Raw genomic sequence first — 22,783 nt, forward strand, 5'->3', positions numbered from 1 at the left:
ACAGAACAATGGACTCGGTAGCTCTGGAGGGTTCCTTCTAAGTGTAAGGTTTTATGAAAAATGACCAAGTTGAGCTGTGAAACGTTTCATCTCCACAAGACACAGCTTCTTACAATGCTTAGTTGCACCCAGGATTCCGCAGACCACAGACATACCATTTAGCACGTTTCCTTTTAGTTTTTGTTCACAGTTATCCTTTCTCTTTAGCTTCTTCTAGTTTTTTTGCCTTCTCTCTCATACTCTTTTTTTCTTCCACCAGCTTTTGAATCGAAAAGACAAGACCACCTTTGAGAAACTGGACTACCTGATGTCCAAAGAAGATAATTACAAGCGGACTCGGGAATATATCCGAAGCCTGAAGATGGTTCCCAGTATTCCCTATCTAGGTAGGAGTCTGAATAGGATTATTGTTTTTTTAAGAAACCTACTCAGTGCTACATGAGATGTTTTTACAGTTTCTAGTTGAGAAAGTTCCACAAAGCAGCATGGGTCATGGATAAAAAGGTGATTGGTTGGCTCTTCAGGTTAGAACAGGCTGTTGGGACTCCCTGAGAATGGGGACTTCCTGAGGAGGGTCCTGGAACAAGGGATATTCTGCTGCTGATACAGATGCCCAGTGAATCCCAAGCCTCCGCAGCCTATAGCTCAGAAGGATCACGAGACTCTTACTGGTCTATCCCCATCCTTCTGAACTGGGGGAGTGTGTCAGTTGCTCAGTCGCATCCGACTCTGCGACCCCATGGATGGGGGCCCCCAGGCTCCTCCATCCATGGGATTTTCCAGGCAAGAATAGTGGAGTGGGTTGCTGTTCCCTTTTGCAGGGGATCTTCCTGACCCAGGGGTCGAACCTGGGTCTCCCACATTGTCAGCAGACTCTTTACTGTTCTGAGCCTCTAGGGAAGACTGAACTGGGGGAACTCAGGCCCAAACCCCTGTGTTCTGGTTCTCTGGGCATTAATAATATATTATGTAAGATTTGTCTCAATGAAATTATTATAATTATTATTGATTTTACTGATTCAAAAATAATATGTGTTTATTGAAAGGAATTAGGAATAGATAAGAAGATTAGTATCATTTGTTATCTCATCCAGAGATAAACATTATTTGCTTCAAATCTTTTCATTCATTTGGGTGCATATAAAATCTGTATGTTTACTCTATTGTGAACATTTAATGTTATTACCTGCATTTCTATACTGTGACTCAGTCCCACTTGGATTTGTCCAACTGAAATCTGCTCTCTAATAATTACATATAAATTGTCTCTACATTTTTGCTATTAAAATTCTGCAGTGGCCATCCCTGTTGGATAAATTTCCTATGTGTAATTATGATTATTATCTTCTAAGAGATTCCTGAAAGTGTGATTATTGGGTCAAAACTTGATGTGAAATTTTATGCCTTTTCATATATATTTTCAAAACGCTCTCCGTAGAGGTTGTAACAATTTATGTTCACATTAGAGGGCAAAGAAATTGCCTATTTTCCGCATGTGCACAAATGCTTTGTGTCTTCATGTGCTTTTTTTCCTTTATCATTCCTTTTTTTCCCTTTGCCAGTTTGACAGGTGAAAAATACTTCTTATAGTTTGGTTTTCACAGTTATGCTAATTTTATGATATAAAATAATACTAAGAACAAGGGAAATTAAGATTTTATGCATATGACCCCTAATATTTTCAGAAATCTAGTGCAAGTTTTTTGAGATAACATTTTTGACAACTTTTAAATGTCCTCTATGAGCATTGTGTATTCAGTTTTTAAATTCCTTTAAAACTAATTTGGAAAATTAAACTTTAGTAGAAAATTGTTCATTTGATCCAAGTTTTAAAAATGATTAGCATAAAGTTTTTCCTCAGTTTGTTTTGACTGAAAAGTTTTGTGTAACCGCTTATACATTTTAACCTCCCGTGTATATGGGGTTATATTTGCTTTGCATTCCTAATAGCGTGCATTTTCATTTTCTCTTTCTTTTTTTTAATTTGCTTTGCCAGAGGTATGTCTGTTGGTCTTTCCTAAGGATTAGACTCTGTGTTTGTGTATCAGTCCACTGTCTTCCTGCTTTCTAATCTGCTGTATTCCATCAGTCTAGGATGTGCCTTTTCCCTCCGCATTTTTAAACCTCTCAAATTGGGATGCATCTTTCAACTGGTGGTAACAAAGCACTGTGATGCTGGTTAATTGGCAGCAGTGTTCCTTACGATACATAAAATAATGGTGCATCCTAAATTTGTAATAGATGACATCCTAAATTTGTAATAGATGAATCCTAAATTTGATGAAATATGGAATTTATTCTTTTGTCTCTTACAATTCATCTCTTCTGCTTTCCTTAAAGTTGTTTTGTTATTGTAAACAAATTATTGGCTTATTTGTGTATACATTATTCTTTCCACTTTCATTGGAAAATAGTTACTGGTATACATTTCCCTCTAATTGATGCTTTTGTTGTATCCTACGTGTTTAAATGTATAGTATGCTCACAATAGTCTTAAAAGTGTTCAATAATTATAGTTTCAATTTTTCTTTTATGCAAGTGTTATTTAAGGTAGTGATGTTTTAAATTTCCAAGGGCTTGAGTTTTTTGTTTTTGGTTTTTTTCAAATGGCTTTATTGAGTTGTAATTCATGTGTCACCCATTTAAAGTGTACAACCAATGGTTTTAGAACATTCACAAAGCTCTGCAACCATCTGCAAAATCAATTTTAGAACATCTTTATCACCCCAAAGAGAAACCCCAAACCTGTTTCTAGTCACTCCTTTTCCTCTAGCCACCTCCCTTCCACCCCCTCACCTTCAGCCCTAGACAACTGCTAATGTACTTTCTGGCCTCGTAGATTTGCTTATTTGGGACATTTCATATGAATTGAATTGTACAATGTGGTCTTTTATGACTGGCTTCTTTCCCTGAGTGTTATGTTTTCAAGGTTCATCCATGTTAGAGCATAATCAGTGTTTCATTCCTTCTTATTGCCAAATAGTATTCCACTGAATGGATGCTCCACGTTTTATTCTTTAAAACTTTATTGATTTTATTTCTGGCTGTGCTGGGTCTTTGTTGCCATGTGGGTTTTTCTCTAGCTGCAGAGAACGGGGCTACTCTCTGGTTGCAGTACACGGGCTTCTCACTGCAGCCGCTTTTCTTGTCTCAGAGCATGGACTCTGGAGCACCTGCTCAGTAGTTGTGGCCATGCGCTTAGGTGCTCTGCAGCACGTGGGATCTTCCCGGACCAGGGATCGAACCCGTGTCTCCTGCATTGGCAGGTGGATTCTTTACCACTGAGTCACCAGTGGAGCCCCACCACATTTTATTTATCTGTTCATCATTTGAGGGACGTATGAGTTGTTTCACTTTTGCGTTACTGTGGATAACACCACTATGAAGGGCTTTGCTTTTTAAGAACAGTCTTCTAATTTTTTCAATGTTGGTTTTAGTATATGACCCATATGCTTTTGAGGTTTTTAAAAATATGTTGATATTTATCTTGTGGTTTAATATAAGATCAATTTGTGTAAATGTTTCATGGGTGCTGGAGAAGATGTAATCTCACAAGTTACTCTTATAATTACATTATAACATTCAGATTTTCATTTTTGACAACCTGGTCGATCAGGAACAGAAATATATGTTAGAGTCACTTTACATTTCTAATAGTTTCTGCCTTACTTTATTTTGTATACAGTTGGCCCTCCATACCCCTGGGTTCTGCATTCATGGATTCAGCCAACCCTGAGCTGAAAATATTTGAAAAAAGAAATCCACAAAGTTCCAAAAAGCAAAGTTTGAATTTGCCATATGCTGGCAACTATTTACATAGCATTTACATCGTATTAAGTATTATAAGTAACCCAGAGATGATTTAAAGTATAGGGGAGGGTGTGCGTAGGTTGTATGCAAATTCTATGGCATTTTACATAAGGGACTTGAGCATCCCTGGATTTGAGTATCTGCAGAGGTCCTGGAGCCAATCCCATGTGGATATCAATGACTGAATAGATGTTTTTAACAGTTGCAGATTTGTTATGAAGGGTCCCATACAAAATGATCTTGATTCCATTTGTTATTTGCTTTTATTTCATCGATGTTGATTCTGTGAAATCTGATTTATTTTTCCTTTGCATTCATTTTATAAATCTTTGACTGTATTTTTCATTTTGATATTTTAAGTTGTCTTGTCTTAAGTGTGATCCTTGAAAATCATATTTGTGTGTGCTTGTCTGTGCTTAGTTGCTCAGTCGTGTCCGACACTTTGTGACCACGTGGACTGCAGCCCGCCAGGCTCTTCTGTCCGTGGGATTCTCCAGGCAAGAACACTGGAGTGGGTTGCCATGCCCTCCTCCAGAAATCATATTTAGCTGGGCCCAGTATGAGAGATCTTGCCTTTTAGTAGGGGAGTAAAAGTCTTTCCGTGTGTTTAGACTTAAGCAATGTTATTGAATTATCATTCTTTTCTTTTACACTTTCTTATCCTTTCTTTGTTCTCATCTTATAGCTTGCTGTAAACTTAGTATCCTTCCACCTAGGTGACCATGGGGGTGAATCACCATCTCAGATATGTAGATGGTTGGGCATGCCCAGCTGCCAAGCCCATTCCCGCCTTGCCTGAGGCTGATCGATCTGAAAATGGGTTGGTGGCATTAGGGTGGGGGCAACCCCTGGTTTAACTAGCACAGGTGCTCCAGGGTTAAGGATGGCCTCTTCTCTCTCATAAAATGATCACTAGAATTGCTGTTGATCCCCTGCTTCCTCTGCGCCTGGCACTTGGCTAGGTGCTTTAATGCATCAACTCAGTGAACGCTCACCATGGCCCAGTGAGTAAGCAGGTGCTGAGAGGTTGCCTCGGGTCACATAACAGGAGCACGGCAGAGCCAGGCCTCGGCCCAGATGGCCTGGCTGTCAGCCCTCGGCTCTGCCGCCGCCCTCTCCCGACTCCCCACCTCCACTGCTCAGGTCGTTACCCGCCCTTTCAATTGTCACCTGTATGTCCTCTGCTATTTATGACTTGTGGATGGTCTCCATCGGGCACTAGTATGGTGGGATTAATAATACACTTGCGATTAATAATACAGTGGGATCAATACACTTTATACAAGTAGGATAAATTATCTTGGCACTTTGCTGTGACACTGCTCGTGGACCACAAAGCCGTGCGGCCTTGGGCTTCTGAGGGGTCGGTCACTGGACCTCAACCAAGGGCAGACTGGACCAGTACCGCCTCCCCTTGCTAACCCATGTCCCTTCTCGTCAGACTAAGCGTATGCTTCCAGACCCCTCCCCTTCAGATGAGCCCCTGTTCAGACCGCTGGCCAGATGCCCCTCATGAGTGACCACGTCAGGCCGAAGGACAGGTCCGCTCTTCCAGCGGACACATAGCCTGTGCCCCAGTCCAACGCCACTGAGTTTCTGGACGGCCCCCTCTGCTTGTCCTTGGTCATCGCATCGCAGCTGCCTTCCTGGCAGGTCCTCCCTGAGAGGTTCCGTGTGGGCCTCTGTTCTCCTGGAAGACCCTCCTGCTGGCCCCCGAGTGAGTCCCGCTCCATGGCCTGCTCCTGCCCCTTCAGCCCCACGAGGCCCTCCCTCCCCTCTTAAGCCAGCTGGGCTGCGCTTCTCATCCTTGCACCAGAACGACTCCTGACACGTACACGTCAGATGGAAAGAACAGGAGGCGGATCCACCGTGCTTTCCGTCCTCAGGACGCTGTGTGAGGGTTTACGATGGGGTGTGGGGGTGCACGATTTCATTAAACAGGATGAAACAAGACCCCATCCTGAGGGCAGCCGGGGCCTCGCTGCCCTCTGTGGCTGTGGAGAGACCCTGCCCAAATGGAGGTTGTGGTTGTAGTACTAGATTCCTCTTGAAAACCCAGCTTGTCCTAGGGATGGATTTGTTTATCAAAAGAGGAAAAGTTACATAATTCCTGGAAAGTACAATATAGGAAAAAATGTCTGAAACCATTTCTTTTTCCCCTGGCAACATCCTCACTGTAGGTCTTTCCCTGGGGGAGAGGGAGTTATTCTTTGGGAGGAACTTGAGGTCAGTCCTTGATATTTCCAGCTGCTGTGTTCGTTTAGTTCCTGCTTGAGACCTCGAATGCTGCTTCAGTGGTTATTCGCCTCTGATAGCAAGTATGGGTTTTCCTTTGGTAACGATTCTTTTAAACCGCTGTGGAAGGTTCAACACCGCCTGGTTTCCAGGGACCGACCGTTCCCACCCGTGTCGCTTACTCCATGTAAAGATCGCCTCATGTAGTGCTAGCCGTTGTTATTAACCGTGTGGGTGTGTGTTCCAGCTCCTTTCGATGCAAATTTTAGAGCCAGTTGGCTGCACTTTGGTGCACTGTTTCTCGTGAAACATAATTTAAAAAACACGGAGGGAAAAACTTACTGCATTTTAAAAATAAGACTCTCTCTGTCTCAAAAAGTTTATTCCCGTTTACTTCAGAGTGCAAAAACAGTGGTGGGAAATAGTCGAGTCAGTTATTTGTAGCTTAATTTTATCTGATAGCAACTCCTTGTAAATACCCAGTTTGGGTCAAAATAATAACAGAAGCAGGCTGTGAGCTGTGAAGAGTAGCTAACAGCATTTGTTTCTAAGCAGCCTTTATTGACTTACAGGGTGTTTGGTTTTTAGTACCTATAATTCCCTCCAGGAAATAGCTAAATCAAATTAGGAATGTAATGGATTTTAAAAGGGTTAGAGCCTGATTCTAAAAGTAACTATAGGCAATGTGGAAAATGGTGATCTCTCTCAAGGAACAAAAACTAGGCATCCTGACAGTTCTGAATAGTAAAGAGAACATTTAGATTCTTGGTAAATTTACCCAAACTTCTAATATGTGAAGTACATTTCTAGAAGCTAAGCTGTTCCTTCAAATAAGCAAACCCTTCCATTTTTTTAAAAAAGTAAGGCTTTATTTTCAGATAGAGACTCTGAAGTTTAAAATAAAGGCAAGTTGTTTCCAGATTCAGAGTATAAAGTTAACAGACCTAAACTGAGGGATATCTAAAGGACTTTGGAAAAGAAGTAGTTATTGGCCAAAAAGAAGGATTTAATCCCGATGCCCCAAAGCCCCCAGAACAGGTGGCAAGAGAGGGGCTCCCGCTTTGGGCCTGAGGGCAGCACACACCAAGCCCTTTGCAGAGTGGGTGTCGGACTCCGGTTCTGCTCCCGTGGAGCTCATGGCCCAGCTCTGATCACCGGCAGCGCACTCTAGAAACCAAATGAGCTGAGCACCGTGGCGGGAAAGGCAGAGGAGCAAATAAAGGGGGCCTGTCCCAAGCTGGGGGCCGGAAGCCCTAAAAGATAAGTGAGCTGGGTGAGGAGGTGGGATGTGAGCATCCCAGACAAAGAAAACATCTTGTGCAAGAGCCTCGAAGTAGGGGAAAATGACGTTTGTTGGAAAAACTGGCTGGAGAGTAGTGAATGCTGGGGGCACAGGGCAGGAGGGTCGTGAGAAGCAGCTGGAGTGAGAGGGAGGTGAGGTCTCTTAGGGCCTAGACACTGAGAGTGGGAGGCTCAGGGTCCAACCCCCACGAGCAGTGGAGGATCAGGAGGGTTTAAGAGTACGGGCGTGCCTGGCTTGGGCTTGCCTGGAACATGGGTCTCCTGGCCGACAGCAGATGCCCGGCTTAGAGAAAGTCAAGCTGTAAGGGGAAGGCCGGGCTGGTGACCATGCAGAAGCCTGTGGCACATCACTGTATTTCAGAAATTGTTGGAGGTGGGAGAGGGAAAGCCCTTTTGAAAGCAGCTCATTTTTGAGCAAAACCTTGGAAAGACCTAAAACAGACTTCGGTGAGCATGTCTGCCTGATGGAGATGCATCATCAGGATGAGGGAGATGGTGTCTCCCTGTACCTGGGCTTTGGGGATGAAGATGTGTGTGCATTCAAGCAGAGACGAAAGGGCACGGACATAACGCTCTCTTGATTGTTCCTCCACAAGGCAGGAGGGCTTGAGCTGAAGGATGCCAGCAGAGCTTCTGCTTCCCCCTTGGTGGGGGCCCCCGCCACACCAGGACCAAAGTTGGGTGGTTCCCAAGTCAGGGTGACCACAGTGTTATCCAGCTGTCCCCAGGCTTGTCAGCATTAAGGGCAATCCTTTCCTTTAATGCCCAATTGAAAAAATTCCATTCCACATGCAGGAAATCCAGTCTTTTTTCCCTTCAGTTTCCCCACCCCACGTGTTTGCAAGAATCCCCAAGGAATACTCATTTGTTCCACAGATCCATCCTGGTCGTTCCTGGAGCCTCAGCCTGCTGCCTGGCCGCAAACCTCTGATCCCTCCCTCCAGTCATCTCCTGCTTTCCTACCCTGTCTCTCCAGCTGAACCCGTGTGGAGCCAGGCTCCTCCTTCCTTAGCCGGGGAAGCACAGCTTGGGGCTGGCTAAGGGATGTCGAGGCCACAGAGAAAAGCCTGCGTTCTAGAAAGCCTGCTCCTGGAGCCCAGGGCCATGCTCCTTGCCTTCTCTACCCGATAGCCGCAAGCTGCAGGCCCTGACCTGCTGCCCTCCCTCCTGAGCCCGGAGAGCCTTAGATCAGGTCTCTTCTTCCCCCAGATCAAGGCATCCACCCCCTCAGTGGCCCAGCAGGCAGGCGAAAGCTGTGTGCTTATCAGTCAGCAGAGTAACACAAAGACACAACGCATCTGCATAGAAGGAATCCTTTCCCATTATTTTGTCTAGTCCTCAGCTGCATATGATCTCAGACCTCTCGCTTCCAGACAGGATTTTGCCTTTACTTTTGCAATCTCAGGATTTGTTACCTGAAAATCCACCATTTATCTGGGACTTCACAGTCCTGCTCAGTTTTTACAAAAAGCTATTGGATGCGGCTTCCTTGGTGGCTCAGTGATAAAAAAAAAAATCCACCTGCCAATGCAGGAGACACGGGGTCAGTCCCTGATCCAGGAAGATCCCACATGCGGAGGGGCAACTAAGCCCATGCACCATGATGACTGAAGCCTGCGCACCGAGAGCCTGTGCTCAACAACGAGAAGCCACCTCAATGAGAAGTCCACGCACCGCAACTGGAGAGTAGCCCTCCGCTCGCCACAACTAGAGAAAAGCCCGAGCACAGCAACGAAGACCCAGTGCAGCCGAAAATAAAGAAATTAATTAAAACTTTTTAAAAAGCCAGTGGATGTGTTTTAAAACCCCCGTTTTGCAAATGAAGGAATCCCTACAATTTCACTTATGACCTACCAAAGTCGTATGCCAGCTGGATACCAAGTTTAACTCAAGACTTCTTGTTCACGGCTGGGGTTCCACCCACCTTAACTTATGCATCCTCTGTTTATCATCTCTGTCTCCATGGAGAGAAACAATGTGGGAGGAAAACACGCTGGAGGGGAGGTTTGTTTCTTCCATGCTCTGTGGCCCAGAGCTGAGCACGTTGTCACACTGGTCCCTTCTGGGGCACAGGAAGGACTTGCAGTCAGGTTTTCTCTGGGTCAAGCAGTTTTGTGTGATCCCCAGAAGGCCGTGAGAGCATGAGGCCATTTTTGTGCCAGCAAAGGTGTGTTTTCCTAGCAGGAATCGGTTAGAGTCATCAGGATGACTGCTCTCCTTTGACCTTTAGTCTTTGAGTGTCTAATTAGAAGCTGACAGTAATAATAATGAAGACTAGAGCACACGTTTTCCACCATGTGGCAGGTGTTACACCAAACATTTTACACACATTGTTTCATTTAATCTTCCCAACTCCTCTTCCTTTCAGGGAGGCACTATTTTTTTTTTTTTTAACTTATTTATAGCTGCACAAGCTGAGAAAAACTCACTAAACTTTCACCACTTACTAGTGCCGCTTTCTAATGGTGAGACCAGTTCTCAAACCCCGGTCTGACCCCAGTGCCTGGTAACCTCAGAAGATGCCGAATGTTCCCGCTAATAGCCCTTTACCCTCTGGGGAAACCAGAGAGTGGGTGGAAAAGAGGAATGTTGCCAGGACCCTCCTATGTGGTACGGGGGGCAAGATGGGAGATGGAGGGCCCTGCCAGGGTCAGCCAGCCCTGAAGAGGTGAAGGGTTAGGGATGCAGAAAAGGCTAGAGTTTCTCCAGCCTCAGGACTCACCTGGGGCCGTTGGGGTGTCTCTTTTGGAGGGAAAGTAGCCCTGAGAATCTGAGAGATTTCACGTGGTGGACAGCTTCTAAGACAGCGCCCCGTGATTCCTTCTGTAGCCCCTCCCCTGGAGCACGGCGGGACACACTGACTTGCTACCAGCAAGTTGAGTGTGACGGAAGTAACGGGACATCTCTCCAGGCTTCGGTTATTAAAGGACTGTTTCTCTGGGGGGTGTTGCTGTCTTCTTCCTCCCTCTTGGTGCACACATCCATGGGGAATCCAGCTGCTCAGTATTTGGCAGTCCTGTGGAGAGGCCAGTGGCGAGGGTTTGAGGCCTGCCAGGAGGCACGTGAGTGAGTTCAGAAGCACATCCCGCCCAAGCGGAGCCTCCAGAGGAGACGCAGCCCCGGCCGACAGCTTTACTGCAGTCCCACGGGACACGGCCAGAGACACACCCAGCTGAGACACACCCAAACACCTGACCCACAGAACTGCAAGATGGCAAATACTCATTATTGTAGCTGCTAACTGGCGTGGGGGGCGGTGATGCGTTGCACAGCGATGGATAACCAGTGCACGGCCCCACCTGTGTCACTGCCTCCCGTGTGTTGCTTTGTGGTTTCCTCATCTGTGCTGGACCAAAATGAGCTGCAAAACTCAACACACAAACGACTGTCAGGGTCTCAGTGTTGAAAAAAACAGACTTGAACTGCCTGAAGTGTACTCATTCATCCATTGCACACATATTTTGTATGGACCCGCCATGGGAATTCAAGAGATGCTGCAGAAACAGAGGGCAAAACAGTGTCCTCCAGGTGCCCACGGACTTGCCGCAGGAGACACAGCAGGCCCCGGGACTGCATTAGGAGCAGGTTACAGTCAGGGCCAGAGAGAGACAGAGAGGCAAGTTCTAACTGCAGGAATCAGGAAATGCTGAGCTACCCCACAGGGCGGCCTACATGATGGTGGAGCGAGCCAGCAATTCCTGTATGTATTTTGGGTTTGCTGTATCAACGGAAGTCCGGAGCTGAGACCTGCTCCTTTGTGGAGGTAGGGCCGACCCAGAAAAAGGACGTGATTGCTGTTGACAATCTCCCAAACAGAGCAGATGCCTCAGGCTGAACTCCAGACTATGGAAAGCAGGCTTTAGGGAGGGAAAGACTCCTTTTCTCCCTCTCTCTGGTCTTTAGTCTCTGGGGTCTGGGCTTCTAGTGGTGAAGATGGAGGTGTGTACCCTTGGGCTGTGGGTGCTGAGCTGATGTCTGCAACGAGGGACTAGTGCAGGGGCAAAGAGGAAGGAATTACTTCCTACCTGCTCTTGACTGTTTATGGAGAGGACTCTGTGAACCCATAAATTCAGGGCAAGCCACTGATCCTCAGAGTCCTTAGATGTATGCTATTTTCTGTTTACTTTTTGGAGACAGTATATCAGAGTAGTTAAGAGCCAGGGGCCTGCTGGCCAGCCACTTTCTTTTAGGTCCTGACTCCACCGCTCATTAGCTGAATAATCTTGGAAATGTTATTTGCTTCCCCTCTGCCTCCCTCCATGGTCTTTAAAATGTGAATAATCACAGGATTTACCTCATGGGGTTGTTGGGAAGGGAAAATTGTTGCATGCAGCGAACCCCAGATAATCTTCTACACGGAGTAAACAATAATTGTTTGCTGTAAAATATTTATCGTTAAAAAAAAAACTCAATAAGAAAAGAGACTGTCAGATGGCTCTCTGGGACAAGCAGGAAGTTCTGGGTCCCTCTCAGAAGCTATTTTTGAGAGGAGGAAATCCTCTAGGGCAGAGGTGGTGAATTCCAGCTGCTCTGTGAGCAAGAAGGGTGCCTGAGGACAAGCTGATGAGGCCCGAAAGGTCCCAGGAAGTTATCCTCAGAAAGGCCTAGAGTAAGGCATCCAGGTCTTCAGTGTCCCACGAGTGCCTGTTCAGGGCTGGAGTGCTGGGGGGCAGTGGGGGCGAGAGCTCCACTTCGTGCGGCCAGGAAGGCTGTGCCCAGTGGTGCCATTCTGCTCGCACTGATCGTTTCCATTTGTTGCTGTTGTTCAGTCGCTAGGTCGTATCTGACTCTTTTGTGACCCCCCCTGGACTGTAGCCCGCCAGGCTCCTCTGTCCATGGGATTTCCGAGTCAAGGATACTGGAGTAGGTTGCCATTTCTTTCTCCAGGGGATCTTCCTGACCCAGGGATCCAACTCTCGTCTCTTGCATCTCCTGCATTGGCAGGTGGATTCTTTACCACTGAGCCACTTGGGAAGCCCACTGATCCTTTTACAAACTCTTAAAATGACAGAAGTAAAACATTGTTTGTTGTAAAACTTATTTACCTTAGAAAGTCTCTGCTTTGCAGAGGCGGCCAGTGCTGACAGGTGGGTGTGTCCTTCTGGGCACTTGAATCCACACATACAAGTATCTGGGCACGTGGGGGTGGGCAAAGAGTCTTGCCCTTTTTAACCAAACTGGGGACATTTGGGTGAACAGCCTGTTTTGCACCTTACTTTTTGTTCCCCTTGCAGTGCAGTGGGTATTGTTCAGTGGCAGCAAGCGCCTGACTCCTGCATTCTTCCCCGTGGCTCCGTGGCACCCATGGCCACGTGGTGGCCTGTCAGACTGGGGCCTGGACATGAGTCGATTTGTTTGGCCCCAGTTGATAAACACTTAGGTCGTTTATACTTTTCCCCCTGGACGGATGCTGCGGCAGAGAACGCCTTTGTGCGTGTGTCTTTGCTCACCTGCCAGGGCATTTCTGAAACACTGTGAGCGGAGGTGGGACTGCTGGGTGAAGACGACGAGTGGTGCTGGTGAGGACCACTCCGGGCTGCGCTGAGCTCCCACCAGCCGTGCCCGCCCGCCTGTCTTCTCCACTCCCAGCAGCGCCGGCCTTTACCTACCAGTGACTGACGATGAAATGACAGGGGAAGGAGGGCCTGTAGTTTGAATACATATTTCTCCACCCACAAGTTCTTTGTGCAGATAAGCTCTGCTTCCTGCTTCAAGGCTGTGGTCCCTGGGCCTGGGCTAGGCAGCCAGGCCGTCCGGCCTCCCACCCGGCTGTCCCTGCTTCCTGCCTCTCGCCCTGAATGTCCTTCCTTAGTCCCCCTCCCCGCATCCCCAGCACAGCTCTGCGCTGCCCTTTGGAGAGGCACTGACAGACGTCCACGCCCGGCACACTCGCCTCGGGCTGGGTCGGCTTCCCCAGCTCCAAGGAAGCTGTGTAATTCTTCTAATTCTCCCACTCTCTGAGGTGACTGGGGTGTGGGCCTGTGTCTAAACACAGCTCCAGAGGCAATTCTAATTCCATTCCCTCTTAGCTACTCCCTCTGGACTCCTTAGCCACTTGGGAGGGGCTCTGCTACGGGTCAGGGCCAGTGTGGCCAGTTCAGCCTTGCCCAGGGAGCTGTCTTCCTCATGTGAGACGTCCCTCAGCTCCAGGAGGGCACACGTACCACCTCAGGTGGAAGGGGTCACCCCTGACCAGCCCGTGGAGACAGATGTATCATGACCATTGGCAAGCGGGGGAGGTGCTGCTTGTGGAAGTGCTTGGGGGAGGCTGCACAGATGGGAGGGATTATCTGTGTCTGGGCTCCCATGTGTGGGTGAGCTGGCCTGGGATGCCCCAGGTCAGGAGAGATGGGAGTACCAGAGTGCCCCAGGGATAGTAGATACCAAGACATGTGTTCACAAGTGGCAGAATCCCAGACTGGGGCTGATTCCGGCCTCACTGTGAGATCTGAGACTAGCCAAGCAAGCCCGGGTCCTGAAGCTGTGGAGATGGGAGACAAGCCAGCACAGTGGGGACCCAGTTACCAGATGGTGCAGACCAAGGCTTGGATGAGATGGAATTGGTGCACGAGGTGATGGCCGGACCAGCCACAAGCAGGACACTCCCCGTGCCAAAGGGTGAGGCTTAGTCCATAGATTGTCTGACAAGAGAAAAGGAGAAAGGCAGGGCCAGCCCCGTGAGTCCTGGCAAAGGACTGGAAGCCCCAGGAAGCTGAGCAATGTCCTCCATCACTGCCCTTACTCTTCTCTGCCATCAGCATGGGGCTAAATTGGGCAAACAGCCCTAGCCTGACTTCCTGACACCTGGGGCCCTACCGTCCATCCGGCTGCTTCTGCACAGGCAGGCTGGCCGGCCATCTCACACATCTGCTTCTATGGGCAGCGGACTTCATGCCTCATGATCCTCAGACATACAGGGACACAATGATGGAGTGAGGGAGGAGCCTTAGTGGTTTCATTTCATCTTTGGGGACCGAGATCTAATCCTCCCAGAAGCAGGAGCTCAAAAATCAGACAAGCTCAAGCTCAAACCCTGAGTGTCCCAGGCTACATGTTCTCAGGCCAGTCACCTAGGGCCCATGAGCCTCAAGTTCTGTTATGTCGAAGGGAGGCTAATTGTAGAACCCACCTCACAGGGTGGTTGTGAAGGTTTAGAGAGATGCACATGGTGCCTGGCGCATGGAAAGCACCCGCCCACAGGTGGTGGGTGGCATGAGTGTTATCTAGAGGAAATAATACCTGGAAGAGCCCAGCAGCAGGGGACTCGTGGCCTCCTGTATCCATGGAGGCTGTTGAGAAACTGCGTATCCAGGAAGGGCAGGAAGAGCCCCATCTGGGCACAGCTGTGTGTCATGCTTAGTGACACAGCTGAGCCTGGGAGGGCAAGCGTCCGCAGGGGAGGAGCTGGTAGGACACGATGTAATGAGTAATGGACAGAATCCATCTAGCTGGCAAAGTGCAGTCTCCAACCACAGCTGGAGTATCGCCTGGACACCCTCTCGGGTACAGCGCCAGCTTTGACCTCTCCTCCCATGGGACCGTGGGAACTTCCCCTACTCCTTCCACTGCCTTGAGCACCAGCAGCCGTGTGCCTTCCACGCAGCTCTGCTTTGGAGCCCAGTCCATAGAAGTGAGGTGGACGACCAGCTGGAACGGACCAGTCAGGTCCCCTGGCTGGGAGCTAGTCGGGGAGGAGAGGGCTTTCAGGTCTTTGCTGGCACTCAGTTGGGGAGGACACATGAGCTCAGAAATTCCGTGCTGGGAAAAGCAGATCCTCTCAATGAGAAACAGAGACCCTGCAGGCAAGGGGAAGGGGAAGGAAAGGGAGAGAGGCCGAGAGGCGGCCGCCTGGCCTCTTAGAAGGCCTTCCAGGCAGTTTCTGGTTCCTGGCCCTCGTGAGGCCCAGCTGCGTCCCTGCTCATGGACTCCGGGAGATACCTCGTGTCCTTATGTAACCAGCTTATTAAAGGAGCTGGACTCAATCAGGTGTAAGAAGAAACCGACTTTATTTTTCCCCAGTGTCCTTTCCAGCCTGCTCTGTGGATTAGCTCTTTTCCCAGTCAACCCAGGGAACGCAGCAGGCCCCGAAGTCTCTCTGCTGTTAACAGTCACGTCCCTGCAGACCGTCCAGGGTAGAGCTCAGAAGCTTGGGCTCCCACAGCCTGGCCAGGCAGGAGGCCTGGAGTGGGGAGGCACACGCTCAGTCCACCAGAGCCCACCTCCCCCCGGGCCACTGAGCTTTGTGGCCCTCGGGGTGGGAACAGACGTGACAGACGAGGGGGAGGCAAGGGCCCATCTGATGTGGCCCCTGAGGTTGGAACCAGAGCTGGCGCCCTGTGCGCGTGCCCATTGCCAGCACGCACGCTCTGTCTTTTCTTCACTTTGCTTTCCTTTCTCCCTCTTTGCTGCTGCTTCTTCAGAATTTCCATCCTGGGCACCTCTGACTCAGCTCCCTTTGTGGGAGTAGTGCCCCTTCCTTGGCCCCTGGGCCTCCAGCACTGCCCCCTCCCCTCCATGCAGGCAGCCCCCTGGTTCCTAGGACCCATGTCCGGGCCTCCCTACCCCCCACTGTGGTCCTGCCCTTGGCTCGCAGTGCAGTACCGCTTCTCATTGCTTCCCGCCCCGGCCTGCAGACTTGAGACATGAGTCAGATGGTAGCGCTGACGCTCACCCACGCCAGGCTCCTGGAATGGTCCCTGGAAGCTCCTCTCACTAGACTTGAGTAGGGTGGGTGGGGAGCACCCACCCTCCCTGTGGTGGTGGGGAGCATAGCATGGGGACAACTCATCCTCTCCCCCTCGCCCACCCCGACTCCTTGGGATGCACTTTCTGAGCCTCCCACAGAGCCCACAGATGGGCAGTCAGCTGATGCTGCAGAACCATTGTGGAGCCACCCCTCACAGGGATGGTCCTGCACCTCGCTCCAGAATGTGGGAATCTTTGGCAGCTATTATTTTGTCCTTAGCCTTTCGAGCCTCAGGTAAAACTGAGGCAGAAAAAGTGGCTGTTTAACATTTTGTTACACTTAAAAAATGTTCCCTTTTCTGTTTAAGCCAGCTCTCTAGCTTTCCCTTACTGCAACTGAGAGTCTTTCCCAGACCATATACAACGGATGAGGTGCTCCTGGGAGATCAGGGGACCCTTGAGTCCCCACAAAGCACCTGTGGATTATGAGTGTCGTGGATTCCTGCCCCATGTTTGCAGCAGTTCAAAGGTTTCTGTTTTCAGTCTTGGCTCAGATCTGCTTGGTTCGGGGGAGGGGTGCCATTCAGCATCACTCTCTGTCTTCCCGCCATGTTCCCCGCAGGAGTCCAGGAGGCGGGTGCCCTCCATCCACCAGCGTTTCACTGACTTCCTCCTGGGTCTGTCTGTGGATCCGCTTACCATGGAGCCCTTAGTAGCAGGAGGAGCCCTGTGACTGTCCCCTTAGAAGTCCCTGGGCGGGATGGGGGAGGAAGAGGGGTGTGGATGTGGGTTTGGTTGGGCCGAGTGCTGATGGGCTGCAAGCTGGCTGGGGAGCAACTCCCGGGGCACCAGGAGCTGTGCTCTGAGCACCGCCCTTTCCTCTCCCTGTTCTCTTCTTTGATGCTGTTGGTTTGGTAAACTGCTCCCCTTCCACCGTTTTACCCCAGGGAGAGTGGATTTCGTAGTCTCTGGTGCGCTTATTCCTTCCTCTCCTTCCATGTAGCTGGGGTATGATTTGACCAAGACTCAGTTTTAGGTATCAGGGTGAGTGGGGCTTGGTGAGATGGTCGGATGGCATCACCGATTCAACGGACAGGAACTTGGGTGAACTCTGAAAGATGGTGAGGGTCAGGGAGGCCTGGCATGCTGCAGTCCATGGGGTTGCAGAGAGTGGGACATGACTTAGCGACTGAATGACAACAACAGCTTTGGGTATTGGGGTGAGTGGGGCTTGGAGAACGGTGGTGTCATGCCCTGCTTTTGTTTGATTCCCAACCAGTTGAGAAAAAAAGTTGCTACTCTTCATCCCCCTTTCCCGAGCTTGCAGCTCCGGGGTTTGTACAGATGACCAATGACAGGTTAGGTTAGGCTCTGTCTTCCTCTATCTTCCATCCCTGCATGCCACACACTCCACTCCAGGTATCCAAGGGTGGGGTGGGCATGGTCTGGGTCAAAGTTGAGGAGCCTTGGAAGTGTCCAGATTCCACTGTGACCCCCACCACTGACTGGGGGTTTGGGAGAAGGGAGTTGAGAACTCTTTCCTTAGAGCCTGACTCCCAGAACCTTCTGGAATAATCCTGCAGGTGCATTTTTACCAGCACTTTGGCTGCAAGCCCCACTTTCTCCCCTACTGTGGAGTGAGAACAATAGTCCCTCCTTCACAGGCTGCTGTGAGGTCACATACATGGACACAAGTCCAGTTCCCAGCACTCAGTAAGCTTCAGTGAGCATCAGTCTCTCCACACAACAGCTCTGCCAGAAAAGGCTCTCGTATGGCACCATTGCTTGGTTATCACGAAGAGAGATTGGTGAGTCCAAAGGTTTCAGTGCATTTCAAATGTTGATATATACATTGCCAGACTGCTCTTCAAAAGTATTGAATCCGTTTATACTTCCATGCAGAGTACACGGAGTACGTGTTTCCTCTCTATTCCCTTGTCAACGTGGAGACTGGCCTTTTGTCGTCTTTGCCAGTCCACCAGGCGCGTGTGATGGTCTCTGCTTGATTCAATGCAGCGCTCTGGCGATTACTGAGGTTGGCCTCTTTTCTTGTCTGCTGGCCACTTGTGAGTCTTCCACTGCGTTTGTGTGCTTCACCGAGTTTTCTGTAACAGTGTTTATATCTTTCTTCATAATTTGAAAGAGTTCTTGGCACAGCATGAATGTCAATCCTAAATTTTTCTCTCATTTAGTATTTGCTTTTCAATCTTGGTCATGTTTTATTTTGCTTTGTTTGTCAGAGGGCAAAAAATATGGTATTTTCTTTAATCCTATCCCTTGTCTTTTCCTTTATGGTTTTGGGGTTTCCTGTCATGCCCAGAAACGCCTTCCCTGTCCACCGAAGATGGTTCTGGCAGCTTGTGTGGAAGTCATTTTGGAACGAGGAAGGCGAAGGCACAGGGCTTCTGGTCTGGTGGGGAGCCTCAGTCAAGGGGAGAGGGGAGGAAGGCCTATACCAAGGCAGAGAAGAGGCTTTGCGCGGAGGGATGGTGGACCATGGCCAGGGAGAGGGAGGAGTCCTTGCTTCTGGCCCGAGCAGTTGAGTAGGCATGCCTGCTCAGTTGTGTCTGACTCTTTGCAATCCCATGGACTGTAGCCCCCCCAGGCTCCTCCGTCCATGGAATTCTCCAGACAAGAATACTGGAGTATTCCAGATCCCTATTCCAGGGGATCTTCCCAACCCAGGGATCGAACCCAGGTCTCCCACCTTGCAGGCACATTCTTTACCATCTGAGCCACTAGAGAAGCCCAGAGCAGTTAAATAGATGGTGCCATTTGATGAAATGGGACCAGATCTGGGGAAGGGTGTTTTAGGGGTTGACTGCACTGCCTGTATCCATCAGAGACATCCAGAATACAACTGGACTTAAGGAGGCGGGACTCCAGAGAGCCTTCGTGGCCTGAGGTTCTGTCATGGGACTCCTGAGGGCACGGGTGGCACCCAGGGATAGGGAGAGTGGAGTGTCATTTAGTAGATTTCAGTGGACGAATCTCTTCCTGGTGTTACTCAAAGAGGCTGTGGTGTCGGAGGCCCCAGGAAGGCTTTCTAAAACAATAACACACAATATAGATACATCCAAATAGCACAAACGGCTTTTATTGCAGATGTGTTATTACAAGGATAATCTGAGAATATATTAAAAAAAAAAACCCTCCCTTTTATATACACAAAACGTGCTACATGGTACACTTGTGAGACTGCTGAGGTAATAGGCACACAGCCGGACGCAAACAGTACCAAACGTTCCACCGTCTCACCCGCCCGCCCTGACCCATGCGCCCTCCAGGAGGGTCTCACCTTCTTGTTCGTCCCTCACTCCCTGCTTGGCAAGAGTCCCAGCAGTACCGAGCCTGATGCTTCAGGGCCAGCAACGTGCTGACCGAAGGCTCCGTGGCCCCTGGTTATTCAGTAACTTATGGCAAGTGGCCAGTTCTAGTTTTTGAGGCGCCTGGTCTCTGGGGAAGTGTAGTCTGGAGACGAGATGTGGACGCCAGTCGGCCTGAGAGCTCGGCACCTTTGGTCTGTAGCCGTTTGGGGCCCCCAGCAATTGGATGATGCTTTCTCTTCAGTTGAGCATCTTCTGGCAAGGTAGGCTGTTACTTCTGCGGAGGTTAAAATGACAGGTAGGCTAATTGTGACTGGAAGGTACGAGACTGAAATTAACCATTGTCCGTGTGGTCGAGAGCGAGCTTTGGGGCCTGACTTTCCCTTTCCTGACCACGTGGAGTCCAGACTGTTTCCTACTGAGAGGCTAGGGAATCTTGCCCGGGAAGAAAGCACAGGGGGACAGAAAAGGTGAGGAGTAAGTCGGCGAGGAGAGGAGAACAGGAAAGGTGCCTGGAACTCGAGCGGCTGGGACTGGAGCGCAAAAGGCACTTAGTGAACCGGGCGGAGTGAACACGCGGGCGGGTGGGCGGCTGGCTGGCTGGGGAGGTGGCGAACTGTCCTGAGAACAAGGAGAAGGCTAGAAATAGAGAGGGGAGGGTATTCTGAAACTGGGTTAGGTGCCAAGGAGGATCTTAAGCAAGCAGGTTGGGAAGCCCGGTGTGAGAGGGTAGCACTGTGGCCGGCCCTCGGAGCGGCCAGGCACGGGCACACCAAGCCCTGCTGTTGGAACTGGAGCGACACGGTCCGCGACGCGCCCTCAGACTCAAGTAACACAACACAAACGAAGTGCTCTTCTCCTAAGAGCAGAGCTGTCGTGAGCAGCCCTCAGCGTCTGAGAGTTGAATATACACGTGTTTCAGTATATACGGCAAACCTATATATATGTATCTAGATATATGGCATGGGTATATATCTAAACGCATATATACGCGGCATACACACAGGTGCACGAGGTTGGCTCACACACGTGTATATTACGAAGGTACTTTGCAGGTGTGTTTTTATTGTAGGGACTTAATTTACTTAAGGAAAGACTTGTGTGCAGTCCTGTCCTGTCTGGAAACACGAAGGGCTGTCCGAGGTGGAGAGGAGTAGTAGGGACAGAGATCGGTCGCATTTATCTGCTGCGGTGACTCGGGGAATCAGAGTCCAGCGTCCCGGTCCTCACAGCCCTGAGGGGGGCCAGCCTAGTGGAAGGTGTTGGGGTTGGGCCGGATCATCATCACCACCTTCTTGAGCGAGTAGGAGCCTCCACGGAACTCAGCCCAGTAGACCCCGTCCTGGTAGCGGCTCCGGTAGTGGCCCCCGCGGTACCAGACCCCGTTGAGGTTGGAGTGGGCGCAGGCGTTATACCACCAGCCGCCCTTCTGGTAGTGGGCACAGTTGCCTGCAGGAGAGAAAGAGCGAGAAGATCAGGGAGGAGGTTTGACCTGTGTCCGCTGTTTGCTCTTGGGGGGCTTCCGAGGGACCCCTGCCCATTGGGGGGCATTTGGAACAAGGATGCCAGAGAGGGCACGGGGCCTCAGACCTGCTCAGACCTTCTCTCTGGGGCTCTGTGATCTTGGGTGAGCAACCTAACCTTGGTGAACCCTCGAACATTCCTTGTAAAACAAGGATGAGGCGATGCCCCCGCACAAGGTAGGTAGGACCCACCTGGGAGCTGAAGGAGGCCGAGTACTAGCCCAGGGCTAGCTGTGGAGCAAGCACCGGGGAGGGCTCCACACCCCGGGTTTGTACAGGAAACGGAAATCACCCAAAGTGGGCCGGTTGAGAGCCAAAGATTTTTTCTTAGGAATTCCTTTTTCGTTGAAACTATTAGATCAAGAGTCTTTCAAGAGTGACAAAGGAAGTGTTTAAGATGAAATGTTCCATTATTCCTCCCTAGCCTGTCATCCAGCCAAATTTTTTTTTTTTCTCACAAAAGCAAGATATTTTCATAAAGTTTCTGGCACCCTCATATCATGCTGGATTGTGCTGCCAAGGACAAGCAGTTTGGAACACCAGTAAAAGTGAGGGCAGGGCACAAGTGGGCATGCAGGGGCATTGCCCTTCCCAGGAGTGGGGATGGCACTGTCAGGCCCGGGAGGCACCCCACTCAGGGGACGGGCTGCCTTATCAGGTTTGTGGGTTTGGTGACCCAGCGGGGCTGGCAGCTCCGCTCCAGAAGTTGCCGTGGGGTGAGGTGAGGAGGGAGCAGGCTGGCTGAGGCAGAACGCGGAGAGGAGTCCCAGCGCCAGGCGCCCAGAGCCCCGGTAGCCCAGGTCTTCCCAGAGTTCTCCTCTGGCTCCTTTGGGCTACGACTCGAGGTCACAGACTCCAAGTGGTTGTGTCGGATTCAGAGGGCAGGGCCCTGGGCATGCCACAGCCCAGCCTTCCCTCAGCCAGCAGACGCCCCTCCTAAGCTTGCCCCACACGCCTCCAGGGACAGGGAGCTCACTGCCTCGTGTCCAGTGACGCTGTTGCCAGACGGGCCTGACAGTTGGGGTCGCAGAGCAGCCTTCTGCTCCCGATAATGGCTGTAAGCCAGCCTTCTGTCCCCAGTGTCCGACCAGCTCAGAGGGTTATATCTTCCTGAAGCCTGGGCAGCCCCGGTCTCAGCAGACATGCCACCTCCTGGGGGCCCCTGCGGCAGGGTCAGCTCGGCTCCAGGGAGTAGGTGGAGGTGTGGGCGTGTTCCCGTCTGCCGCCTGGGGACCTGGGGTGGGGACCCTCCTGGGGCGGGGGAGGCAGCTGGGCTTTTCTGAAGAGCAGGGAGTTCCTGGGGCTCAGTCGCTCAGTTGTGAACAACTCTTTGCGACCCCCTGGATTATAGCCCACCAGGATCCTCTGTCCGTGGGATTTTCCCAGGCAAGAATACTGGAGTGGGTTGCCATTTCCTCCTCCAGGGGATCTTTCCAACCCAGGGCTCGAACCCGCGTCTCTTGAGTCTCCTGCATTGGCAGGCAGATTCTTTACCACTAGCGTCCTCAAAGCGGGGAGTAGCCTGTAGCCTGGGACTAAGGGGCCAGGTTCGCCCACGAGAATAGATAGCCTCGGCCTGAAGGGGGGCTCAGCCCCTTGCAGAGGAGCCATGAATTCTGCCACCTGACAAGGGCGCAGGGCCCCTCGTCCCCAGGAGCTGAGGTGGAGCCTTGAGATGCACGCGGGGATTTGATGTCTAGCCCCGGGGCCGGGCTGTGTGTGCTTCTCACAGTTTTCTGTTTTCTCTCTTGCTTTTTATTTACTAAAGATCTGGCCCTGAGGCCTGCACTCTTGGGCAGGTGGATTCGTCCCTCCTGCCCGGTTTCCTCTCAGTAGGTCCCCACAACGCTGCACTAACAGAGCGCCTGAGAGACTGTCCCCGCTCAGAGCCCAAGTCTCCCA

General features: G+C 50.4%; 2 protein-coding genes across 13 annotated transcripts in view; one reads left to right on the forward strand and one right to left on the reverse strand.

Moving 5' to 3' along the window:
- RALGPS1 (Ral GEF with PH domain and SH3 binding motif 1) overlaps nucleotides 1-22,783 on the forward strand; it is a 303,143-nt gene that overhangs the window by 140,377 nt on the left and 139,983 nt on the right. For all 12 annotated transcript variants that reach the window (XM_019970864.2, XM_019970862.2, XM_019970867.2 and 9 more), the window contains exon 9: nucleotides 260-386. In XM_019970864.2, coding sequence (XP_019826423.1) covers nucleotides 260-386 — 127 coding nt within the window. The remainder of the gene's footprint in view (nucleotides 1-259; nucleotides 387-22,783) is intronic.
- Nucleotides 19,104-22,783, reverse strand: part of ANGPTL2 (angiopoietin like 2) — a 35,987-nt gene continuing 32,307 nt past the window's right edge. Inside the window, exon 5 of the mRNA XM_019970875.2 lies at nucleotides 19,104-20,807. Within this exon, the coding sequence (XP_019826434.2) occupies nucleotides 20,608-20,807 (200 nt within the window). The 3' untranslated portion in view covers nucleotides 19,104-20,607. The remainder of the gene's footprint in view (nucleotides 20,808-22,783) is intronic.

Source organism: Bos indicus, chromosome 11 (genome assembly GCF_029378745.1).
Source record: "Bos indicus isolate NIAB-ARS_2022 breed Sahiwal x Tharparkar chromosome 11, NIAB-ARS_B.indTharparkar_mat_pri_1.0, whole genome shotgun sequence".
NCBI lineage: Eukaryota > Metazoa > Chordata > Mammalia > Artiodactyla > Bovidae > Bos > Bos indicus.